The sequence below is a fragment of the Melospiza georgiana genome, chromosome Z (assembly GCF_028018845.1).
Source record: "Melospiza georgiana isolate bMelGeo1 chromosome Z, bMelGeo1.pri, whole genome shotgun sequence".
NCBI lineage: Eukaryota > Metazoa > Chordata > Aves > Passeriformes > Passerellidae > Melospiza > Melospiza georgiana.
Window position 1 is genome coordinate 2,354,189 of NC_080465.1, and position 20,462 is coordinate 2,374,650.

Consider the following 20,462-nt stretch of genomic DNA (forward strand, 5'->3'; position numbering starts at 1 on the left):
AGAATAAAATAGAAATACAAATGCCTAAAATATCTACTTTAGAATTTTGCTGACACTTTTCATGTCAGTATAAATAATGCTGTTTGATGCATTAATGGTTTTTCTGCTTTGTGAGTGGGATTCTCTGCATCCCAGACTGTGAGGAGCTCTGTGTGCTGCTGCCTGAATAAGCAGAATCCCTCCAGAAAAATTGAATTATGAGAATAAAAAATAAAGAACTGATATACAACTCATGAAAATAGGAAAATATGAGAAGTGTTTTGAAGCCTTTTATGGGTGACGGCATTCACTCATCAGCATTACAACACTGTAAATCTATTTACACAACTCTCTTTTCATGAGTACAGGACAGTCTCTGTCTGTGTAAGGGGCACTGAGATGCTTTTGCACAAATAATTAAATAAGAAATTATCATATTTAATATACATTACAATTTTTAATCTTTTATTATCATAATTAAATAATAATGACAAATATTTATTTAAAACTGGCTTATAAACCTTATTACTAAATAGGTCCAAAATGATTGCAGGGTGGTAATCCTGCAGATGCAGCTGGTGAAGGCTGAGCTAGAACAGAGGGTGAACAGAGTTACAGAATAGAGCTGGGATTTATTCAAAGGATCTCCTCCATGGATCCACCTTGAGCAGCACAAGAGCCCAGCCAGGGCTGCACCCGAAATGAACCCAAAATGGTCCCAAAATGAACCCAAGATGAACCAAAATCGTCCCAAAATGCACAAACACTCCTGGGGTCTGTCACTGTGATCAGTTCTGCTCCATTTGCATCTTGCAGTTCATTGTCCAATTCCAGCTTTAGCCCACGAAATCCCATCATTGTTTTTCTCTCTTCAATTTACTGTTGTTTGTAATTTTTGGGCCTGGTGCTTGTAACTGTTGTCTTTGGTCAAGCTGGAAAAGGAATTGTTTTCCTTTTCCGAGGAAAAGGAAAAGACAAGTCCAAGGAATTGTTTTCCATTTCCTACCTATCCTGGGAGGAGAACTCGCTAACACTAAACATGAAGCTCAGAGCTACACACTGAAGCAGCACAGAATCTGAAAAATATAAAAGCTAAAACTTGAGACACCAACGGCATTGATCACACCCATTGCGTAAAAGGAAGACTGCAAGCCAATTCTTGGAGAGCAGGTTGTCACAGACATATTTTATGAAAAATCCATTCATTAGGATCTTTTCTCCTGAGAAGCTGTGAATCTTCAGCTTCTTCATGTTTTGCTGCTCTGGAATGTGATCTGGAGAATTGTTTACCCAGCATGTGAATTGTTTTTAATTAATGACCAATCACAGCCACCTGTGTTGAGGCTGTGAGCAGTCACAAGATTTTATTATCATTCTATTCTTTTCTTTTGCTAGCTTTCTGAGGTCTCTTTTCTTTTAGTATAGTCTTAGTATATCATTTTCTTTTAATATAATACATATCATAAAATGATAAACCAGCCTTCTGAGACACAGAGTCAAGATTCTCATCTCTTTCCTCATCCCAGGACCCCTGCAAACACCTTGATTTTATTATCATTCTATTCTTTTCCTAGCCTTCTACTGTTTCTTTTCTTTTAGTATAGTTTTAGTATATAATTTTCTTAGAATAGAATAGAATAGAATAGAATAGAATATATATCATAAAATAATAAACCAGCCTTCTGAGACGCAGATTCAAGATTCTCATCTCTTCCTTCATCCTGGGACACCCTGCGAAACCAAACCACAGTGAGTGCTGGTTTTTTGGGTTTTTTTCACCTTTTCCCCCTTAAATCCCACAGAAAACGGGCCTCGTCTCCTGGTGGTAGCAGAGCAAGCCAAGATCTTCTCCCACCGTGGCGGCAACGTGACACTGCCATGCAAATTCTACCACGAGCACTCCTCCTCCGCCGCCGCCGGCTCAGGAACACACAAAATCCGCGTCAAGTGGACCAAACTCACCTACGATTACCTCAAGGAGGTGGACGTGTTCGTGGCCATGGGGCACCACAGGAAGAGCTACGGGGGCTACCAGGGCAGGGTGTTCCTGCGGGAGAGCAGCGAGAACGACGCCTCGCTCGTCATCGCCAACATCAGGCTGGAGGACTACGGCAGGTACAAGTGCGAGGTGATCGAGGGGCTGGAGGATGACACAGCAGTGGTGACCCTCAATTTGGAAGGTAGGTGACACCCTGGGACACGCCTTGGGTGGGATTGATGTGGTGTTAGGGAATTCCTGGGGTTTTTTCCCTCCTGGGTGATGTTGCTTTATCAGATATTGCGTTATGGCTGACGTTGCGTTATCGCTGACGCTGCGTTATCGGCGATGTTGTGTTATCACTGATTTTGTGTTATCGCTGATTGTGTGTCATCACTGATTTTGTGTGTTATCAGTGATAACAGCAAGCTGAGGAAGCAGGATTCATTGTGCTCTGGGGAACCTTGCCCTGACAACAATCATAAACTGGAGCATCATCCTGGCTACTATAACTTACGCTGTCCTACGGCGTATCCAAATTCCAGCCAGACCTGGTGTGAGAGGAGCCAAGAAAGGATGGGCAAACACAGTGTTCAGAGTTCCATGTGGTTTTGATTTTCTCCTGTCATTTTGCAGAAGGAGTTGCATCTTTTTACCTAAGTGAAATTATATCAAATTCCCCCCCGATGGTAATTTTAAGAAACTTTGGGATATTTCAGATTATCAATCAAATGCAAATCTTTTAAGGATTAAAAAAGTTACAGTAGTTACCCAGAGACAATGGGTTTGCATTTTTCCAGCCTTATAATTAGATAAATTAGATCTTGTTACTGTCTGCCAGGACAACTTCTATATGTAGTGCCTAGTCATCTTCTTCAGCATTATTTTTGAAAACAGTAGAGTTAAAAAGTAATGAAACAGGTTTAAAGAGGACAAAATTTCAGCTTTCCTTACCTCTTATGCAATCCAGATACATTTTATGAGTTTCAATACACATAAAAGAGTGTTCGACCCTTTTTTTTTTCCCCCAAAGCACTGCACTGAACACAGAGGTAAATAAAAAGTTTCATGAGGACATATCACATACTCATACATTCACCAGCAAGTGTATGCCAGAGGGATCCTGAGAGAGGGAGCAGAAAAAGAAATTTAAAAAGGAAAAGAGAGGAAAAGAGAAAGTGAGGAAAGAGGGGGAAAAGAAAAAAAGGAGGAGAATAGGAAAAAGGGAAAGTGGAGAAAGGAGGAAAAGGGGAAAGGGGGAAAGGAGAAGAGAAAGAAGGAGAAGGAGAAGGAGGAAAGGAAAAGGGGAAAATAAAAGGGAAAGGGAAAAGAATGAAAGAAGGAAAAGAAAAGGAAAAGGGGGAAAGGAAAAGGGGAAAAGGAAAAGAAAAAAAGGATACAGCTGCCCTGCACAATAAGAATGTCTCAGTGGTTCTTGGAACCAAATAAACATAATGGGCTTATTTTACTTCTTTACATCTATTCTTTCATTCCTGGCTGGAGGCCACAGAAACTTCCCCTTTTGGATTGCAGGAAAACCCTGCCCAGTTTCCATGACAGTGGGGTAGTGCATTTAGGTTGTTCCACCCCACATAATTCATCTTTAACAAGAAGGGACCCTGTTCTTTTCAAACTTATGAGATAAACAGAACTGGACACTTATGTTTAGCTTCAGTTCTCTAAAGCAGTTATGAGTGAAGACAGAAATCAGCTGGAGGATAAAAATCTGTATTTTTCTCTGCTGGCTAAAAGCTCTCATGCGTTCAGCCTCCCCTCCACTGGGGCGGGCTCTGCAGGGGCTGCTCAGCCCCTGAAGGGAGAAAATTCCTCTTGGCAAGCCCAGATTTACCTGAGTGAGACAGCTCTCCCCACCTGCCCAGGCTCTTGCTTCCTCTGCAGCAAAAGTTCATTATTTTTCTGCTGTGAAAAGCAAGGGGATTGTGCTGTGGCTGCTTCCTGCTGTGCCTGGGAAGGGGAGATGCTGGTGGACGTGGAAGCAGAGCAAGTTTGCCTGAAGCTTGGCACAAATGCTTGTGCACATGCCGAAATCCAAGCCTGAAATTCGTTATTGGGTTAAAGCTGCAGTGAGGAAGCAGTGAGGAGTTATTTCTTTGCTGCATGCAATAACACATCGAAGATCTGTTTAAAAAAAAAGGAGATTTTTCTACCTTTTCTACTGTTACTGTTTTGTAATACAGCACCAGCCTTGGATACAAGGTCAGGTGGTCCCTCCTCCAAAATAAGGAAATTCTTAAGTAGAGGAGGAATCATATTTCTTCAGCCAAGTGTGTTCCAACCTGCTCTCAAATTAAAGTTTACATATTTTAACCAGTGTCTGGCTAACGTAAGGAACAACGGTTTTTCAGTGATTTTTTGCCCTGCATGGGGCAGGTGTAATGTTAATTTCTGACATTGTGAAGTGGTGTTTCTTAAACTGGAAGGAACATTTTCTTTGCAAAACCTCATGGTAAAATGTAACATTTCAAGTAAGATAAGAGTGGTGAAAGTTTCAGTGTCAGCCCTGCTTGTGTTGCCTAAACCCAGTATATCTGTGTCCATAGCACACTGAACTTTCCTAATAAAAAGATAAGTATTAAAACATAATAATATTCCACTGGAGATATATAACTGATAGAATATATTCCTCTGTTTGCATGGCCCTGTGCTTATTTTTGCAACACCCTTGCAGCTTTATGTAGTTCTGGCATTAATTTCCATTTAATGTATTTGAGCAAAGCAGAAGGGACCCGGGAATGAAAAAAAACCCACAATATTTGGACAAAAATTAAAATATATCAGCTAATTCCAACATTCTACAGTCTGGTGTAAATAATCAGGTTAATCTCACAGTGGGAATGATTTGCATCAGCTGCCTGATATCCTGAGGTGGTGGCTTGGAGGGTGTTAATTGGTAGCAGGAAAAAGCCATTTACACCCAGGAATGCCCAACAGCAGTGCAAAGCAGCTGATGGCTCCCTGTGCAAAACCCATGGCCCTGTATCAATACCAAAATTCTCGACCTCCATGGACCTTTTTTCTTCTCCCACCGTGCTAGCTTTTATTTTTTCCAGCCTTAAAGGCCTCCTGGGGGTGTTATTAAATAAAACATTCATAATAACTGGGCACTTTCAGCTTTGGAAAAAAACCTCTGAAGTTAGAGTCAGTCTGAATTTGTTACAGACCTTATATTTTTGCGATATGTTTTCTTCATCTTTATTAACTGGGAGCCACAGCATTTTTTTTTCCCCTGACCAGAGAGATTGTGCTGAGCACCAGCTAAAGCTCAGGACGGGAACCCACTGCAGTTTTCCACAACCACCAGCTTTAGTTCATGCCCTAAATCGTGTCGTGATTTTCAGCTTGAAGTAGCAGGACTGGCCCGAGGGCTGGTCAGGGTTGGCCTGGGCTCAGTCAGAAGTGCCAGGTAGTGAGAAAAGCAGGATATTCTTTATGGAGACCAACCTCGCCACCAAAGCCATCTCTCTCTGAAATGGCCTTACTCTCCTCCTGCCATAAAATATGGATCATGAGTTTTACACTCTTTGTTCAGCGCCCTCAAATCAAAAGCCTGATATATTAAAAGGTCTCTGACAGCAGCCAGATATCGCTGTCCCGAGTCATGAGCAAAAAAAAAAAGAATTCTCAGCTCACATTAAATTTTATTTACGGCAGCTTTTTACGGACTCGCACTAAATTTTCTTTATGTTTGCGCTTTGCTGGTTTATTTCCTCATGAATACCTGGCACTGTGATGAAACTCACTGCTCCAGGTCTGTGGGTTTGGCCTCCCAGCCCTCAGGTGCTGCTCAGGCACAGGTTTTGTGTGCCCTCCCTGCAGGAGAACCAGAGAAAGTGGGACAATGCTAAACAGCCAGAGGTGGGATTTTACCAAATTAAATTATTTTTTAATAATTAAATAAATTTTTAAAATAATTATATAATTTTTTTTTAAATAAAATTATTTTTAATGGTATCTCTCTTCAAAGGGAGATGAGAGTTGAACACAGTAAGTTTGCAAAACAGGCTATGAAATAATTAACTTCTACATCAACGCTACTGGGAATTTGAAGACTGGGTAAAATCATTAAAAGCCTCTGTAGAAAAGCAGCTTCTAGATAGAAGCTAACTCTTCATGTGGCTCCCCAAGAACCAAAAACCACCAGCATTCACGTTCTTGCTCTGATGTATGTTGGCCTTTAGATCCAAGAAAGAAAAAAAATACAAAAAACCAGGCACCTCTTCCAAAACCAGACTCTTTAGTTCAAAATGACTCAAGCAGATCCATAAGCTTCATATAAACAAATTTTTTCAAACTGCCAAAACAATAATTTTTTAATCTGTTCATTTGGTCTTCAGCTGGATGTAAGAAATGGGGAGTTCAGAGTTGAAACCAACACGAAATCAACTCCATGCTCTCAAGAGCAGGAGAAATCAGATTTAGCCTAATAATGTCATATTTGTTTCCTCTGTGTGTTGCTGTTCCATCCATATACACACCAAAAAAACCCCACATATTTCTAATATCCTCTGTGTGACGATCTGTCCCACTCTCTGAAAAGCTGATTTTATAGGACACACTTTTTGTGGGTGCCCGGAACAAAAACCAGAGAGGGGTTGTCAAGAGTAACTCATGGCAGAGCAACGTAATTCCTTCTGTGACAGGGCTTTGCAGATGGAGCTGTGGTTGCACATGCTCCAAGAAATGGTCCTTGAATCATTCAGGTGAAACAAAAAGGTAAAAAAATTGGCAGAAATTGTAGAAGTAAAGTGTCAAAAGTAAAGTGTCAAAAGCAAAGTGTGAAAAATATTTGGAGTAATTAAGCCAGGAAGAGCAGAGAAAGGCAACGGTCCCCAAATTTTATAAAAAGTCAGTAGAAATACAAGGGAATAATCTGCCCTGGGCCAGACCAGTGTGTTTTATATGTTTTTATTGGTTAGAAGCAAGCAACCCCACTGACAGTTATGGGATGCTGGAGGGACAATATTTCATGGCTGAGTTTCATTTCTAGGGACATTGATGCCTGAGATTGACAGCCAGTGGCCAGATGATCAGATATCTGAAAGTTCCAACAGGCAAGAAAATGGAGGTGGACACTGTGAAAATGAGGGGGGTCACCAGTTTTTATGGAATTTTAGGAATCCAGCAAGGAAAGTTTTGCCCTTGAGTGTATGAACCTGCCAGTACAAAACTGTGCCCTACAATACAGTAAATAGCAAACTCTACTGTTGCCCCATGTTTGCACTGGCTGTGAGAAAAATAATTTTTCAGTTTGGGCTAAAAATTAAGAAATCCTATTTCTTTACTGGCTGGTTTTTTTTCCCCATATGAATCAACAGAAATTTGTGTTATTCTGTTTCTACGTGTCAATACTCGTGAAACTGCTAATTGTGTGTGTAGCTGGCTTAATTAATACACACAAATCATTACAGGGGTTGAACTTTCTGAGGTTATTTCCTCACCTTGTTGTCCTGGATAAGTGCTCCAGCTCCTTGCACTGATGGTGTGTGTGAAGTGAATTTGCTTGCACTCAATTTTAGGGGTTCATGTAAGGGGTACATATAAGACTCTGAAATACAAATAAGACAAATACACTCCCAGAAAAGCACAGCAAGTGGAGAAGAGTTGTACATTTGCTCACTTGAATGAGAAATCCATCAAAATACTGGTGTGGCTGTGAGGAGGATATATAATACGTCCATTTTTGGTGGAAATCCCAATTTCCATTACAGGATTCATTTCCCAAACTGCAGTTGCTTGGTCGCAGGTGCATGCATCCCCTCATTTCTCACCGACAGACTCATCCTCTGCTGAGCTGACGCGTCTCAGGCTCTCCCTGTCTCTTTTGGGAGCGAGGAGGTCCTCCCCTGGGGGCAGAACCTTTTCCAGAGAACCGAGGATCTGGGAGAGCAGCCACACCATGACTCCTCATGATGGAAATTGATATCCCCACCCAGCCTCCACATGGGTAGGGATTGGAATGACCAAGGTCAAGCTAAGGCTGCTCAGCTCTGCCTTCCCACCAAGTAACCAGATTTTAACCTTGTGAGGCTGGAAGGTTTTTGCCTCCCTCCCTTTTTTTAAGCTGAATTTGTTAAGGTTTGGGAAGCGGGTGTTTTGTCTAGGGGCTGGAGTCAGAAATTGAGGCTCAGGCTGTGCCTTGGGAACAGCAAGGAGCCTCAGGACAGCTTTTTGTCCATTCAGGAACAGATGGGATGGATTATACTTTGGTGGGTTTGTAAGGTCCAGCAGGACTGAGGAAGATGCCCTGCCATTAACTGAAGATCAGCACTGCTAAAATGCAAAAGGAAGGGGAGATGAATGCTGAGCTCTCGCTGTGAATTTCAGCAAGGTTTGATAGGGAAGTGAAGGGGAAAAAAAAAAAAAAAACTTTAACAAAAATTGCAAGGTAATTCAAAGCTGCACAAAGCACAAACCCAGTACATTTTCCTCAGCAAAATCAGACCTGGCCACCCCCAGCTGCAGGGTGAAATTAATGCTAATCAGTTGCAGGCTTGTACTGCAGATGAACTCCAACAAAAAATCAGCTTCTATGCAGTCTGCTCCAATATAGCCCAAAGCTAATATTACAGTTTAGTGCATATTTATGTTATAAAAACATTATGTCCCAAACTGTCAAACTCAGATTTGTAACACATTTACATAACACAGTTTACCCCCTTTTGAAAAGTGATTTTGGAAACCTTACGGAATCAAATCTGTTTGAATAGTTATCAACTAGTTGCTGCTCAGTTTTTAGAAGTATGTAAGTTTATATCTTGATCTTTCCTACTTCTAGGGTGTTGTTTTAATGTATATGCAAATCAAACACATGTACTGGAAAAGGAGTGTGTTGTCTGGGGAAATGTAGTTCTGAAAAAAATAATAAGTATTAGATTTCTAATAAAGTAAAAAGGCTTGGATTCCAATTGAATTTGCTAAATTTTTATTATACCCAGTGATATTTATATCCATTGACAAAGAATGGATTTTTTTTATTTTAACAAAGATATGATGAAGGAAAAACAGAGATGCTGAAAAATAGGAAACCTCTTCAGTGTCTTGTTTATGAAGTTGAATTTAACACACATTGTATTACATTACATTCATACACTGCAGCTCAGAACATCACATAACAGAAAAGCCCTTTAACAAAGTATTTACAAAAGGAAAGAACTGAAGCAGACTCTCTAGCTAATTGATGAAGCAGAGTAAAATGCTGTTTATTATTACCCTGCCAAGTTTACATTTGCATGCTTTATTTTCTTGGACCAAGTCACTGAGGTTTAGTAATAGCAAAGATTTTGTTAAACAAAAATAACACTTGGACGACAGAAGGGTGAGGGAGAGAAGAGGAAGCAAGGGGGTTTTAGGAAACTGGTGGAACAGATACAGAAATGGGTTAGAATGTTCTGAAAGAAGAGTGGTTTCATCAAAAGATGACTGCCTTGCTTGACCACTGGGTAACTTCTCCATCCTATTCTGCACTGCCCTGAGGACAAAGAAATTGTTATAGGTAAGAGGATCCAACAGCAGGAAAAAAAGTAAAAAGGAAGGTGGATATTTATACCAGTGCAAAGTTTTTGGCTCATGTGCTATCTTGTCTTCAGTCCCCCTGAGTCCTACAGCACTTAGTTCAACAGAGATGTCTGAGGATAAACATTCTGAGCTGGATCTTCTCTAATACCACTTTATTCAGCTTATTATGAGACTGGGCTAAAGCCAACTGTAAAACTTAGGTCTGGGTTAAGTTTCCAAGGCCTGCCAAAGATTAGGGTGGTCTGATCCAAACTTTTGTTTCAGGTCTCTCTTTTCTGCCTTATCAAACCCACATGGGGAGGTGGTTCTTCAGTGCTTTCTGAAATGTCTTTCATGCTCCAAAGAACAATGTTACATTCTGATATTTTCCATAAAACAAGAATTAAAAAAAAAAAAAGTGTCAGGTTAGGGCAGTGACTGTGATTAGATGTCACTTTCGAAACCATCCTGGAGGTGTTGCAGACATATTTTATGAAAAATCCTTTCGTTAGGATTGTTCCTCCTGAGAAGCTGAGAGGCCTCAGGAACAAAATGCAAACATTGATTATCTGCTGCTGTGGAATGCAACAGGTGCATCTGGGATTGGTCTCATGTGGTTGTTTCTAATTAATGGCCAATCACAGTCAGCTGGCTCAGACAGAGAGTCTGAGCCACAAACCTTTGTTATCACTCCTTTCTGTTCTTAGCTTAGCCAGCCTTCTGGTGAAACCTTTTCTTCTATTCTTTTAGTATAGCTTTAATGCAATATATACCATAAAATAATAAATCAAGCCTTCTGAAGCATGGAGTCAGATCCTCATCTCTTCCCTCAACATAAGACCCCTGTGAACACGGTCACACTGGAGGTGTTCCCACATTTCCCAGCCCCTTTTGGATGTCCTCTGTGGTGAGGTCTCTCTGCTGACCCTGTCTGGGCAGGGATGAGCACCCTGGGGACAAGGCTGTGTCCTTGTCCCCTGGGGGACACAGAGCATGTGGCAGGGCCATGCTCCCTGCACAGTGACCCCGTCTCAGGGTGAGCCATCACTGCTGCAGGGGCACACAGGGAAGGGGGTGTCACACATGGGCTGTGCCACCATCTGTGCCAGGGCAAACCTGTCCTCTGAGAGGAGCTCTCCCTCCCTGAGTGGCGGCAAATGGCCAAAAAACAGCAGAAAAGTCTCCCACACACCTTCACCGATTTCATTTCCCTATAGCCTTAAAACTTTAGGATGCTAAAATTGAGCCTCCTACCAGATTAGCCTTGAAACGCTGTTGTTAAGGCAGACATTATTCCTGGAATAATGTGAAGTTTTAAAAAATTAAAAAAAAAAAAAAGCCACCCAAAAAAACCCACAAAAAGCAACTGTCCCGAAGTTCTCATGAAATCTTAGCAAGGGCTCATGCAAAGAACACAGCGATCTTTTGTGTTGATCAAAACATTTCATCTTAATGTCTATGAGTCAAAAGAAATAATTCATAGAAATTCAGTGATTCATTCAACAATTCCTTCTCTCTAAATAGCTTCCAGGAACTCCCCTACTCCCATCCCACACTAAAAAAATCCCACCAAACCAACGAAGCAACAACCAAAAACATACACCAAAAAAAAAAAAAACCACCAAAACAAAACAAAACAAAACAAAAAAACCACAAAAAACCCCAAAAAACTAAAAAAAAAAAACAAACCAAAACAAAGAAACAACCACCCAAACAAACAAAATTAAAATAAGCAAAGAAAAACAACCCCCCCAAAAAACCAAACAAATTCAAAAAGTAAAGCTATGCTAGGGTTTAATTGACTCTTTTTAAAATGAGAAATTGACCTTGCAATGGATAAATGGAAATTTTCCATGAAAAATGTGTAGTTGCATAATTCCAGCTAGCTCTGGTCCTCCTTAAGCACTGTGAGAGGAGGGCACTGAGACCACCTTGATGACAGCAAGGCGCAGGTGGGAGCAGCATGCAGGCCTGGCAGGATTCCCATTGGGAAGGGGATGAGGGGAGATGATCCTGTTAGGCAAGGCAGCACAGAATCACTGAATCAACCACACAATTACAGAATTCACAGGATGAACTAGGTTGGAAAAGACCTTTAAGACCATCTAGTCCAGCCCATGACCTAACATCTCCTCATCAACTAAACCCTGGCACCCAGTGCCACATCCAATCTTTTTCAAGCCAATCCAGGGATGGTGACTCCACCACCTCCCTGGGCAGCCCATTCCAGTGACCAATCCCTCTTTCAATGAAGAATTTCTTTCTAACATCTAACCCAAACTTTCCTGGGCACAGCTGAAGAGATACGGCAGCAGCCCCTAACCTCTTTGTGGTATTTGCTGGGTCCCCTGGACAAAGGAGGGATTATGAATGTGACTCCATGTTCTTAGAAGGCAAATTAATACTATATTATATATTAATTATATTATATTATATTATATTATATTATATTATATTATATTATATTATATTATATTATATTATATTATATTATATTATATTATATTATATTATATTATACTAAAACTGTACTAAAGAATAAAGAAAGTTCACAAGAAGGTTACAAAAAACGATCATGAAAACTCATGACTGCTTCCAGAGTCCTGACACAGCTGTTGGTGATTGGTCATTAAGTCAAAACAATTTACATGAAACCAATCAAACAACCACCTGTTGGATAAACAATCTCCAACCACATTCCAAAGCAGCCAAACACAGGAGAAGCGAATCAGATAATTATTAGTTTCATTTTTTTCTGAGGCTTCTCAGCTTCCCAGGAGAAGAATCTTGGGGATTTTTCAGAAAATATGACAGTGACACCTCTTCCCAAAACCAGAGCTGCTGTGCTGCCAATGGGGCGTTTTTCCCCCCCCCAAAAAAATGGACACTGCCACACATCACGGATCCAACCTTTACTTCCCATTTACTCCTCCTCCAGGTGGCTGCCAAAGCTGTTCCCCTTCTCCCTGCCGTCTCGATTTATTAAAAATATGGATATTGATCTAGTACCGATATCCAACTGTGATGGACAAACACTCTCTAACAGTTAGAAAGTATGTGTTTATTGTGAGATAGCTCCCAAATACACACTGTGATTTACAGGTCATTACAGAGTCCTTTTATCTATACAAGTATTCAAGACCCAAAATACAAATGCATAGTCATCACTTTGCTACATCCCATTCCTTACTTCATATGGTAATTAGTTCAAAAGCCTTTAAGTATGTGGAGTTTGTTCTTTGAAATGGGTCGGTGGTCCCTTTCATGGGGAGGGGTCCCAAATTGAGGAGGTAAATGAAGTCTTCCTCATTCTGACCTTTCTACCTTTTCAATGCAAATATGACAAATGAACTCTTGGTAGAACTCTCATTCCTCATCTTCAATTGGCTTCAGAGCAGAGGAGGCCACAATTGTCTTACGTTCCCAAAAGCTTGTATCAGTTTCTATATTCTTCATTATAAACCCAGCTAACCAAACATTGTGTTGTCAAGCAATCAATTATTAGTCAACTACTAACTCTTAACTTCATCAAGGCCTACCCATTTATTTTGATTAACTCCAATATGAAGCCAGCAAGGGGGGCTATATACAGACGCGAATGAGATGGGGCTGCTGTAGAATGTGCCTTGAGCTGTTTGATTTTCCAGCATCACTCTCATTACATGGCTATGGCAATGGGAAGATGCCAGCAGCTCACATCCCAGGCAGCAGGCCATTCCAGTGGCTTAAGTTACACCTCACTTTATAAGCTTCTTGATCAATCACATAAAGCAAAAGCACACTGACAGTATTTATATCTGTATAATATATATACAGATATATATTCTGTATTGACAGTAGTTCTGTCCAACCACTATGAGCACAGGTACCTTTGGTTAAACAATGCTGGCTTATTTCAAACACAATACCTGCTTGTGAGCCTTCAAACACAATGCACACAGCTCCATTATTAAGCTTCAACCTTCCTAATATCTTGCTAGATAAACTTTTCTGTAGCTTAGGGAGTTATTCCAGACAAGTGTTAATTCTTGTGCACCATTGTTCTATTTGCCCTTGCTTTTCTACAGTTTAAATGATTTTTCTGCCGACCAATCTCATGGCTGCTGCTTGGCTCCCATCACAGTTCTGCTGTATCTGAAGCCTGCATCTTGCGGTTTTCCCAAAACCCTCCAATTTTGTCAATTCCCACACAACAAATCTTATCTCTAACTAAAACCCCAGCTCCTATAAAATCCCTAAATTCTTTAAAGCTTATGCCTGGTAACTCTCTCTCTGCCCCTGCCCCAGGTGTGGTGTTCCCCTACTCCCCGCGGCTGGGGCGGTACAACCTGAACTTCCACGAGGCGCAGCGGGCGTGCGCGGAGCAGGACGCGGTCATGGCCTCCTTTGACCAGCTCTACGACGCCTGGAGGTCGGGGCTGGACTGGTGCAACGCGGGCTGGCTCAGCGACGGCTCCGTGCAGTACCCTATCACCAAGCCCAGGGAGCCCTGCGGGGGCAGGAACACCGTGCCCGGCGTCAGGAATTACGGGTTCTGGGACAAGGACAAGAGCCGCTACGACGTCTTCTGCTTCACGTCCAACTTCAACGGTGAGAGCGTTTCCTTTGCCCTCCCCCCAGTAAACGGCTGTGCTTAGGCAAGGTGCTTCAGGGGCAGAAAAGGGTGTTTGGTTTGTCAAAGCTTGTGTTAAACCTGGAAGATGCTAGGAATGAAATAAGCAAGAGTAATAAAATAATTGTTGAGTTTTCAAGGGTACGCGCGCAGAGTAAAGTCGTGTTCACCACGTGGTCACATAGGTAGTTTTTACAACTCAGGACTTGTACTGGCAGGATTTTCTAATGTCTCCCCTTTCACTCCTTGAAAATTTATACATACCCTTTGTTATGGATACAAACAAGGCCAAACTTTCTCCAGAGAAAGAGGTTCTCGTTTATTAAAATAGCTACAAGGAACAGAGTGCCCAGGATAAGCCCAGGCACCCACACAGCGAGCCAAAAACTAAAACAGTGCACTCACCCCAAGTGCACTGGGTCCTCCCAAACAACAAAAATCCCAAAAGAAAAAGAACCCTGACCCAAACAAATTCCCCACATTTATAGTCCCCCTCAAGTCCAGGATTGGTGCACTTTGGATCCTCATGATGATTGGTCCATTTCCAGGCTTCTCATTGGTCTTTACCGCCGTTCATTCTGGACCAATCATTTCTGCAGGGCTTCGAATGATTGGTCAGATGTTTCATCCAATCTCTCTTCGACCTTGCCTTGCCCCATCAGACCCCTGTTTCACCAAACCCGGACCCTTCTAGCATATTCGTATAAGCCCCCCCCTTTTAACATAATATAATATTAATAAAATATTATATAACAAAATTAATAAATATAACAAATTAACAAAATATAACAAAATAAATTATATAATATATAATAATATTATATATCATAAAATAATATAACATAATTAATACAATATAATTGAACTATATCCTATTTTAACTTAACTTTTACCTATAGCACCTTTATACATACCCCATTAAAATTTCTACACATCCTTTTAATGCTGGTGTGTGATCAGTTTAATTCAGTTCAGCCTTCGAACCTGCAGTTCGTTAATTAAGGTTTCCTGTTGAAGTCAATAATTCTGTTCCTATTGCTAAAATCTGTCAGCAAAATAAAATTTTGATCATCACTGCACCTATTCTGCATTGTTCAGCAGCTCCTGCTCATGGACCAGGTCTAATATGACTAATAGTTCCTTATCAGCAGACCTATTTCTAGATTTATTCATAATTTAGATTTCTAATCTTAGTATGCTGTGAAGCCACTGATCATTTTTGCTCTGAGGCTGGACTTCTGTAAATCTTACTTTAGCAACTGCAAGCCTTTTTTTTTTGCTATTAGCTGATATATTTTTTTTAGGTATGAAATGAAATTAAAGGACCCAATCTCAGCTTGCTATCATTTCAGGTTTACCTAGTGTCAGGAAAAGATTTAGAAAGCATTGCTGTGAATGCATCCAATCCTCTACAGCATCCAACTTGTGGATAATTCCTACACAACTCTGTACAGGCTTGGCTTGCAGCCCACTCAGACCATGGAGTGTGGCCTTTTTACATTTATGCACAGATTGCTTAGCCACAGTGAAGCAGCTTTGTCCTACAGCACAGCAAAAAATAAACATAAGCCTTGGTTTCAGAAGATGTGCTCCAGTGCTAAGTCTGCACCACCCTCCACAGAAAAAGACCCATCAAAAAAAAAAAAAAAAAAAAAAAAGAACCAAAACAAACAAAAAAGTACCCTCCCAAAACAAAAATTAAAAATAAAAACGAAAGAAAGAAAAGGCCTAAAAAACTCACCACAAAAAAAAAAATACACACAAGATTACCCCCCCCCCCCAAAAAAATACAACAGAAAAACCCAAACAGATCCTTTAAGCCAACAGTATTACATTTGGTTCAAAGTGATCTGATACAAAAGTTTGGCTGATTTCTTTATCATCCCATTAAAAGCTGGCTCAATTTTTCTTGCTTCATTTATCCGAGCTGAAATCCTGTATGAACTCATCTTTTCTACGCAGATTTAACCCTGTGCTATAGAAATATCACCAGGGTATTAAATAATCAAACAAAAATAACTAAAATGTGATAGCTGCACTTTTTTCTAACCCTTGCAGAGTAAAACCTTGTGACTGCTGCTCAGTGATCATCACCCTTTTACACAGCAGGTGCTGAGCAGCGCCTTTTAAGGAAAAAAATGCATAATTTCTGGGGAAAAGAAAGAATAATAACTACTGACTAAGATAAATATTAGAAAAAGAGAGAGAGAGAAAGTTTAGATAGATATAGATATATAGATGATATATAAGTATATAGATATATAGGTATATAGATATATAGTTATATAGATATATAGATATATAGATACAGATTATTTAGATAAGATATAGATTATAGATATAGATATATAGATAGATATAGGTAGATATAGACAGATATAGATGATATAGATAGATATAGATGGTATAGATATAGATATAGATGATATAGATATAGATAGATACAGATTATAGGTATAGATAGATAAATATAGATGGTATAGATAGATCTAGATAGATCTAGATCTAGATCTAAATATATAGATATAGATAGATATAGATATAGATATAGATATAGATATAGATGATATAGATAGATATAGACATAGACATAAATATAGATATAGAGGATATAGATATAGATAGATATTCCCACAATTTAGTGTCAAATGTCACTCACGACATCAGCTGAAAATCCAGATTTCTGCTTCTCTCAGCTTCCACTCCCTTAATTCACCAGATTGCATTTTCCTCACATGTCCCTGCTGTGCTCTCCACTGCTCCCTGTCCCAGGCTCACCTCCATAACCACAATTAACCCCAGCCACTCTGCCAGCTCCCTGTTTCCAGCACAGCATTTTGGATAAAGTGTGTAAAAAAACAAACAAACAAAAAAACAACAACAACAACAAAACAAGCAAACAAAAAAAAAAACCAAAAAAACAAAACAAAAAACCCACCAGAAACAAAACACCAAAACCTGGGAAAAAAAAAAAAAAAAAAAAAAAAAAAAGAAAGAAAAAAAAAACACGAAAAGAGGAAAAAAACCCAACAAAAACAACAAACCCCTATTACTGCAAGACCCAATATTGACTCTGTCAGGCTCAGGAACAGGCAAGGAAAATGAGAGGTGGTTGGGACACAGTGCATTCCCAGTGGCTGCTGGAGTCTCCTGATAGTAGGAAACAGAGGGGCCTTCAAGGTTATGTAATGCAGATGGGAGAATTCCAAGGGCCACAGGAGCAGGGAAGGATAAGGAGAATTTAAAAAAAAAATAAGTTGTGGGAGTTTCTATAAAAAAAGAGTCAGGTTTAGACACCTTCTAAATGGTTTCTCTGTAGGGAAAAAAAATCCCCCAAATATATTATGATCTCAGAGATTATTTAAAAAAAAAAAGGATCCATTTCAAATAATTCAGCTCTAAAAGCAAAAAATCTTGGTCTGAAATACATGCAAAGCTTGTTTTTTACCTGAAGAAGGATGGTAAAAGCCATGATACTTAGCCATTTGGGTAAAAAAATTAAAATGCAATCATCAATGCAGTGAATTCAAATCCAGGTTCAGTGTTTTCCCTGTGGAATTACTGGATCCTAACTGCAATGACCCGGTTACACAAAAAATAATGGTTAAATATGAAGGCATTGTACCATTAATAAAAACATTTACATGCTTTTCTGTTATCTGCACAAGGAAATAGTTTGAGCCAAGCTGCAATATCAAATAATCTTGTTACTTTATGAAATTATCCTCCATGATGACTTTTCATAGAATAAGGCAAATACGACATACATTTTTTTCTGCCCATGTAGCTGATTTATACTGAAATGTTTCTGTTGGTTCATACAAGATTTGTTCATGTTTTGCACCCAAGAACATGAAATAATTTCATAGCCCTTATATCTAATAGTACCAGCAATCTACCAGTATATACATATAGTGATGTGTATATATATGTATAAATATATATATATGTGCGTATATATATATATAGTGATGTGTTTCATAAAACAAAGGAAAGAGTAACACAGCCTGATGCTGTCTGAGAAATCCATCAAAATATTTTGAAATAACAAAACATTTTCTGCCTGCACTGGATGGCAACATGCTTCCCAATCTGTTTTTACATTCCTTGTGCTGATAAAGACTATTGAAAATGAATGTACACGAGTGGGGAGGATCTAACTTAAATTTGAAGGTTCCACATTGGAATTTCCTGGTGCCTGAGGGCTCAGCTTTGCTCTCTCACAGCCATTTTCTCCTTCACTTGTCCTGCTCAATGGAAACCACTTCAGTCCATGTCATCTTTAGAAGAGCTGAGGTGATCCAAAGGTTTTCCAGGGCTGAAGATCACCCCAATTTCTCTCCTTTCCTTGTCCCAAGGAATGAGGATATTCCTCCCCCGTGCAATTTCACCAGATGATCAATTTGAGGAAATAAATGCAGATAAATCCTTTTGTTACAATCTTCCCCACTGAGCCTAATAGCCATAAAGCAAGGAATGTATAATGGAAGAGCTGAGTGGTTATTCCTTATCTATTTTCAAAGGTCTTCTGAAGGACAACAGTTGTTTGTTTTTGGGGTTTTTTTTTAAGGAAAATCCCTGAGAATCTCTTGCACTGAAAAGTGCTGAAAGAGCTAAATGTAAATGTATTTATCAGATCCTCTATAATTAAACCTTTTTGAAGAAAATAAAACAAAGTACAAGTACAGCTTGCATCACACTTTCCCCTCAATAACATGCATTTTATTATATACTTTTTCCACAGAACCATGGTGCATAATTGATCTTTCATCAGCTCTAAGAGAATCAAGTAAAAATCTTGTTTTAACAAAATTAAGAACACGAGGAATACATTTTTGAGAGCATGTTGAAAGCACAGCTGTGAGCCACCTGTTTATTACAGCAGCGTGTGTGACAAGCAATTGTCACATTTAAACGGGAGAAAGCTGTGGAAAGTCCTGTCTGAATAATGCTGACTGCTCATTTGACTATGTCAGAGCATTTTATCACTGGGAGCATATAGCAATTGTGCCAAAAAGAGAAATTGAACCCAAAATGAAATCACACACCCTTTATTAGCAGTGGTTGCTTCTGACTCACTGGAGTCATTACTGGTATTGCTGTGTTTAAATATTTATTTTCCTCACATATTTAATTCAAAATCAGTTATTTGAGGGGATCACTGGATGTCAAAATATTTACCAGGTCTTAAATATCTCTCTCCTTTTCTTTTTATTTTTAAATAACAGAAACTTACTAATAAGCCTCTCAATTGAGCACTAAGTTTGAGGAAATCTGCGAGTGTGATTCATCCCTAAAACTTCCACAGTCACAAGGGTGTGTAGGCCAGTGGCTGGAGTTTTCCTCTTACAGCTGTTCTGTTACACACAAAAATCTCAAAATAGCTGTTATAGATGGGGTTTGGGCAGGTTTGCACAAACCCTTTGCCCCATGGGTTTGGTGTGAGGAGTCAAATCGGGCATTAATGAGAGAGAGACAGAAAATTCTTCCCTATCCTTCCACATCAATCAACAAGTTCTGAGACTGAACAGTCAGGAACCCTTCCCAACTAATATCGGGGGGAAAACTGCAAATCTGCACAGAGTTTATTAATGGGATTTTATGTAATCAGACATTCTGGATACACATAGCACCCCCATGGCGTTTACTATTAAATTTCTCTTGTTTGAGGGAGGAGCAGAGTATAGGAGTATTTTATTATTGATGTCATATGTCAAAAGCCTGACCTAACTGCAATACCCTAGGAAATTACATTCCATTGACATATGGTGTGAAGAGGAACTCACAAACTAGGTGAAGTTTACTAAACCCTATCAGTCCAAACCCCTGTTCCCCTAAATCAGAAATCCTGTTTGCTTTGGGGAAACCTCTTAAGAGAGTATAGTAACATGATTCCATTTAGTAAACATTCCCTTCAGCAGCACGTGTGAACGCTATCTACTTGCCAAAACAGAGTTTTAAAAAGTGTTCCACGGAAGGATGATTGCCTCTTCTCAAGAGTTTTGGAAATTATGGAAATTTTGGAATTTCGGAGTTATGGAAATTCTGCAGATATTGTCTCTGACATCAATGAATTTTTTTTAAAAAAAGTCTCTTTTCCACCACAGCTGCAATGTAAATTCCTTTTTAAAAATGTTCTTGTCTTGATATCCAATTTCCAACCTTTAGACAGGGTTAATTCAATTACTTTTATATTGCGATCTGACCTGACTTTCCTTCATTTAGGAAAAAAAATCCTGTTTGATTTTTGCAGGAATATGAAGCTGACATGACTCTTAATTTACTACTTTTTCTTTACCAAGAAAGCAGTCTCATACTAGGCATAGTATGTGTATCTACCATAGTATGTGTATCTACCTATCATACTAGGCATATTTG

At 39.6% G+C, this 20,462-nt stretch overlaps 1 protein-coding gene across 1 annotated transcript in view; it reads left to right on the forward strand.

Moving 5' to 3' along the window:
• HAPLN1 (hyaluronan and proteoglycan link protein 1) overlaps nucleotides 1–20,462 on the forward strand; it is a 62,224-nt gene that overhangs the window by 39,853 nt on the left and 1,909 nt on the right. The window contains exons 4-5 of the mRNA XM_058044245.1: nucleotides 1,782–2,159; nucleotides 13,760–14,062. Of these exons, the coding sequence (XP_057900228.1) occupies nucleotides 1,782–2,159; nucleotides 13,760–14,062 (681 nt within the window). The remainder of the gene's footprint in view (nucleotides 1–1,781; nucleotides 2,160–13,759; nucleotides 14,063–20,462) is intronic.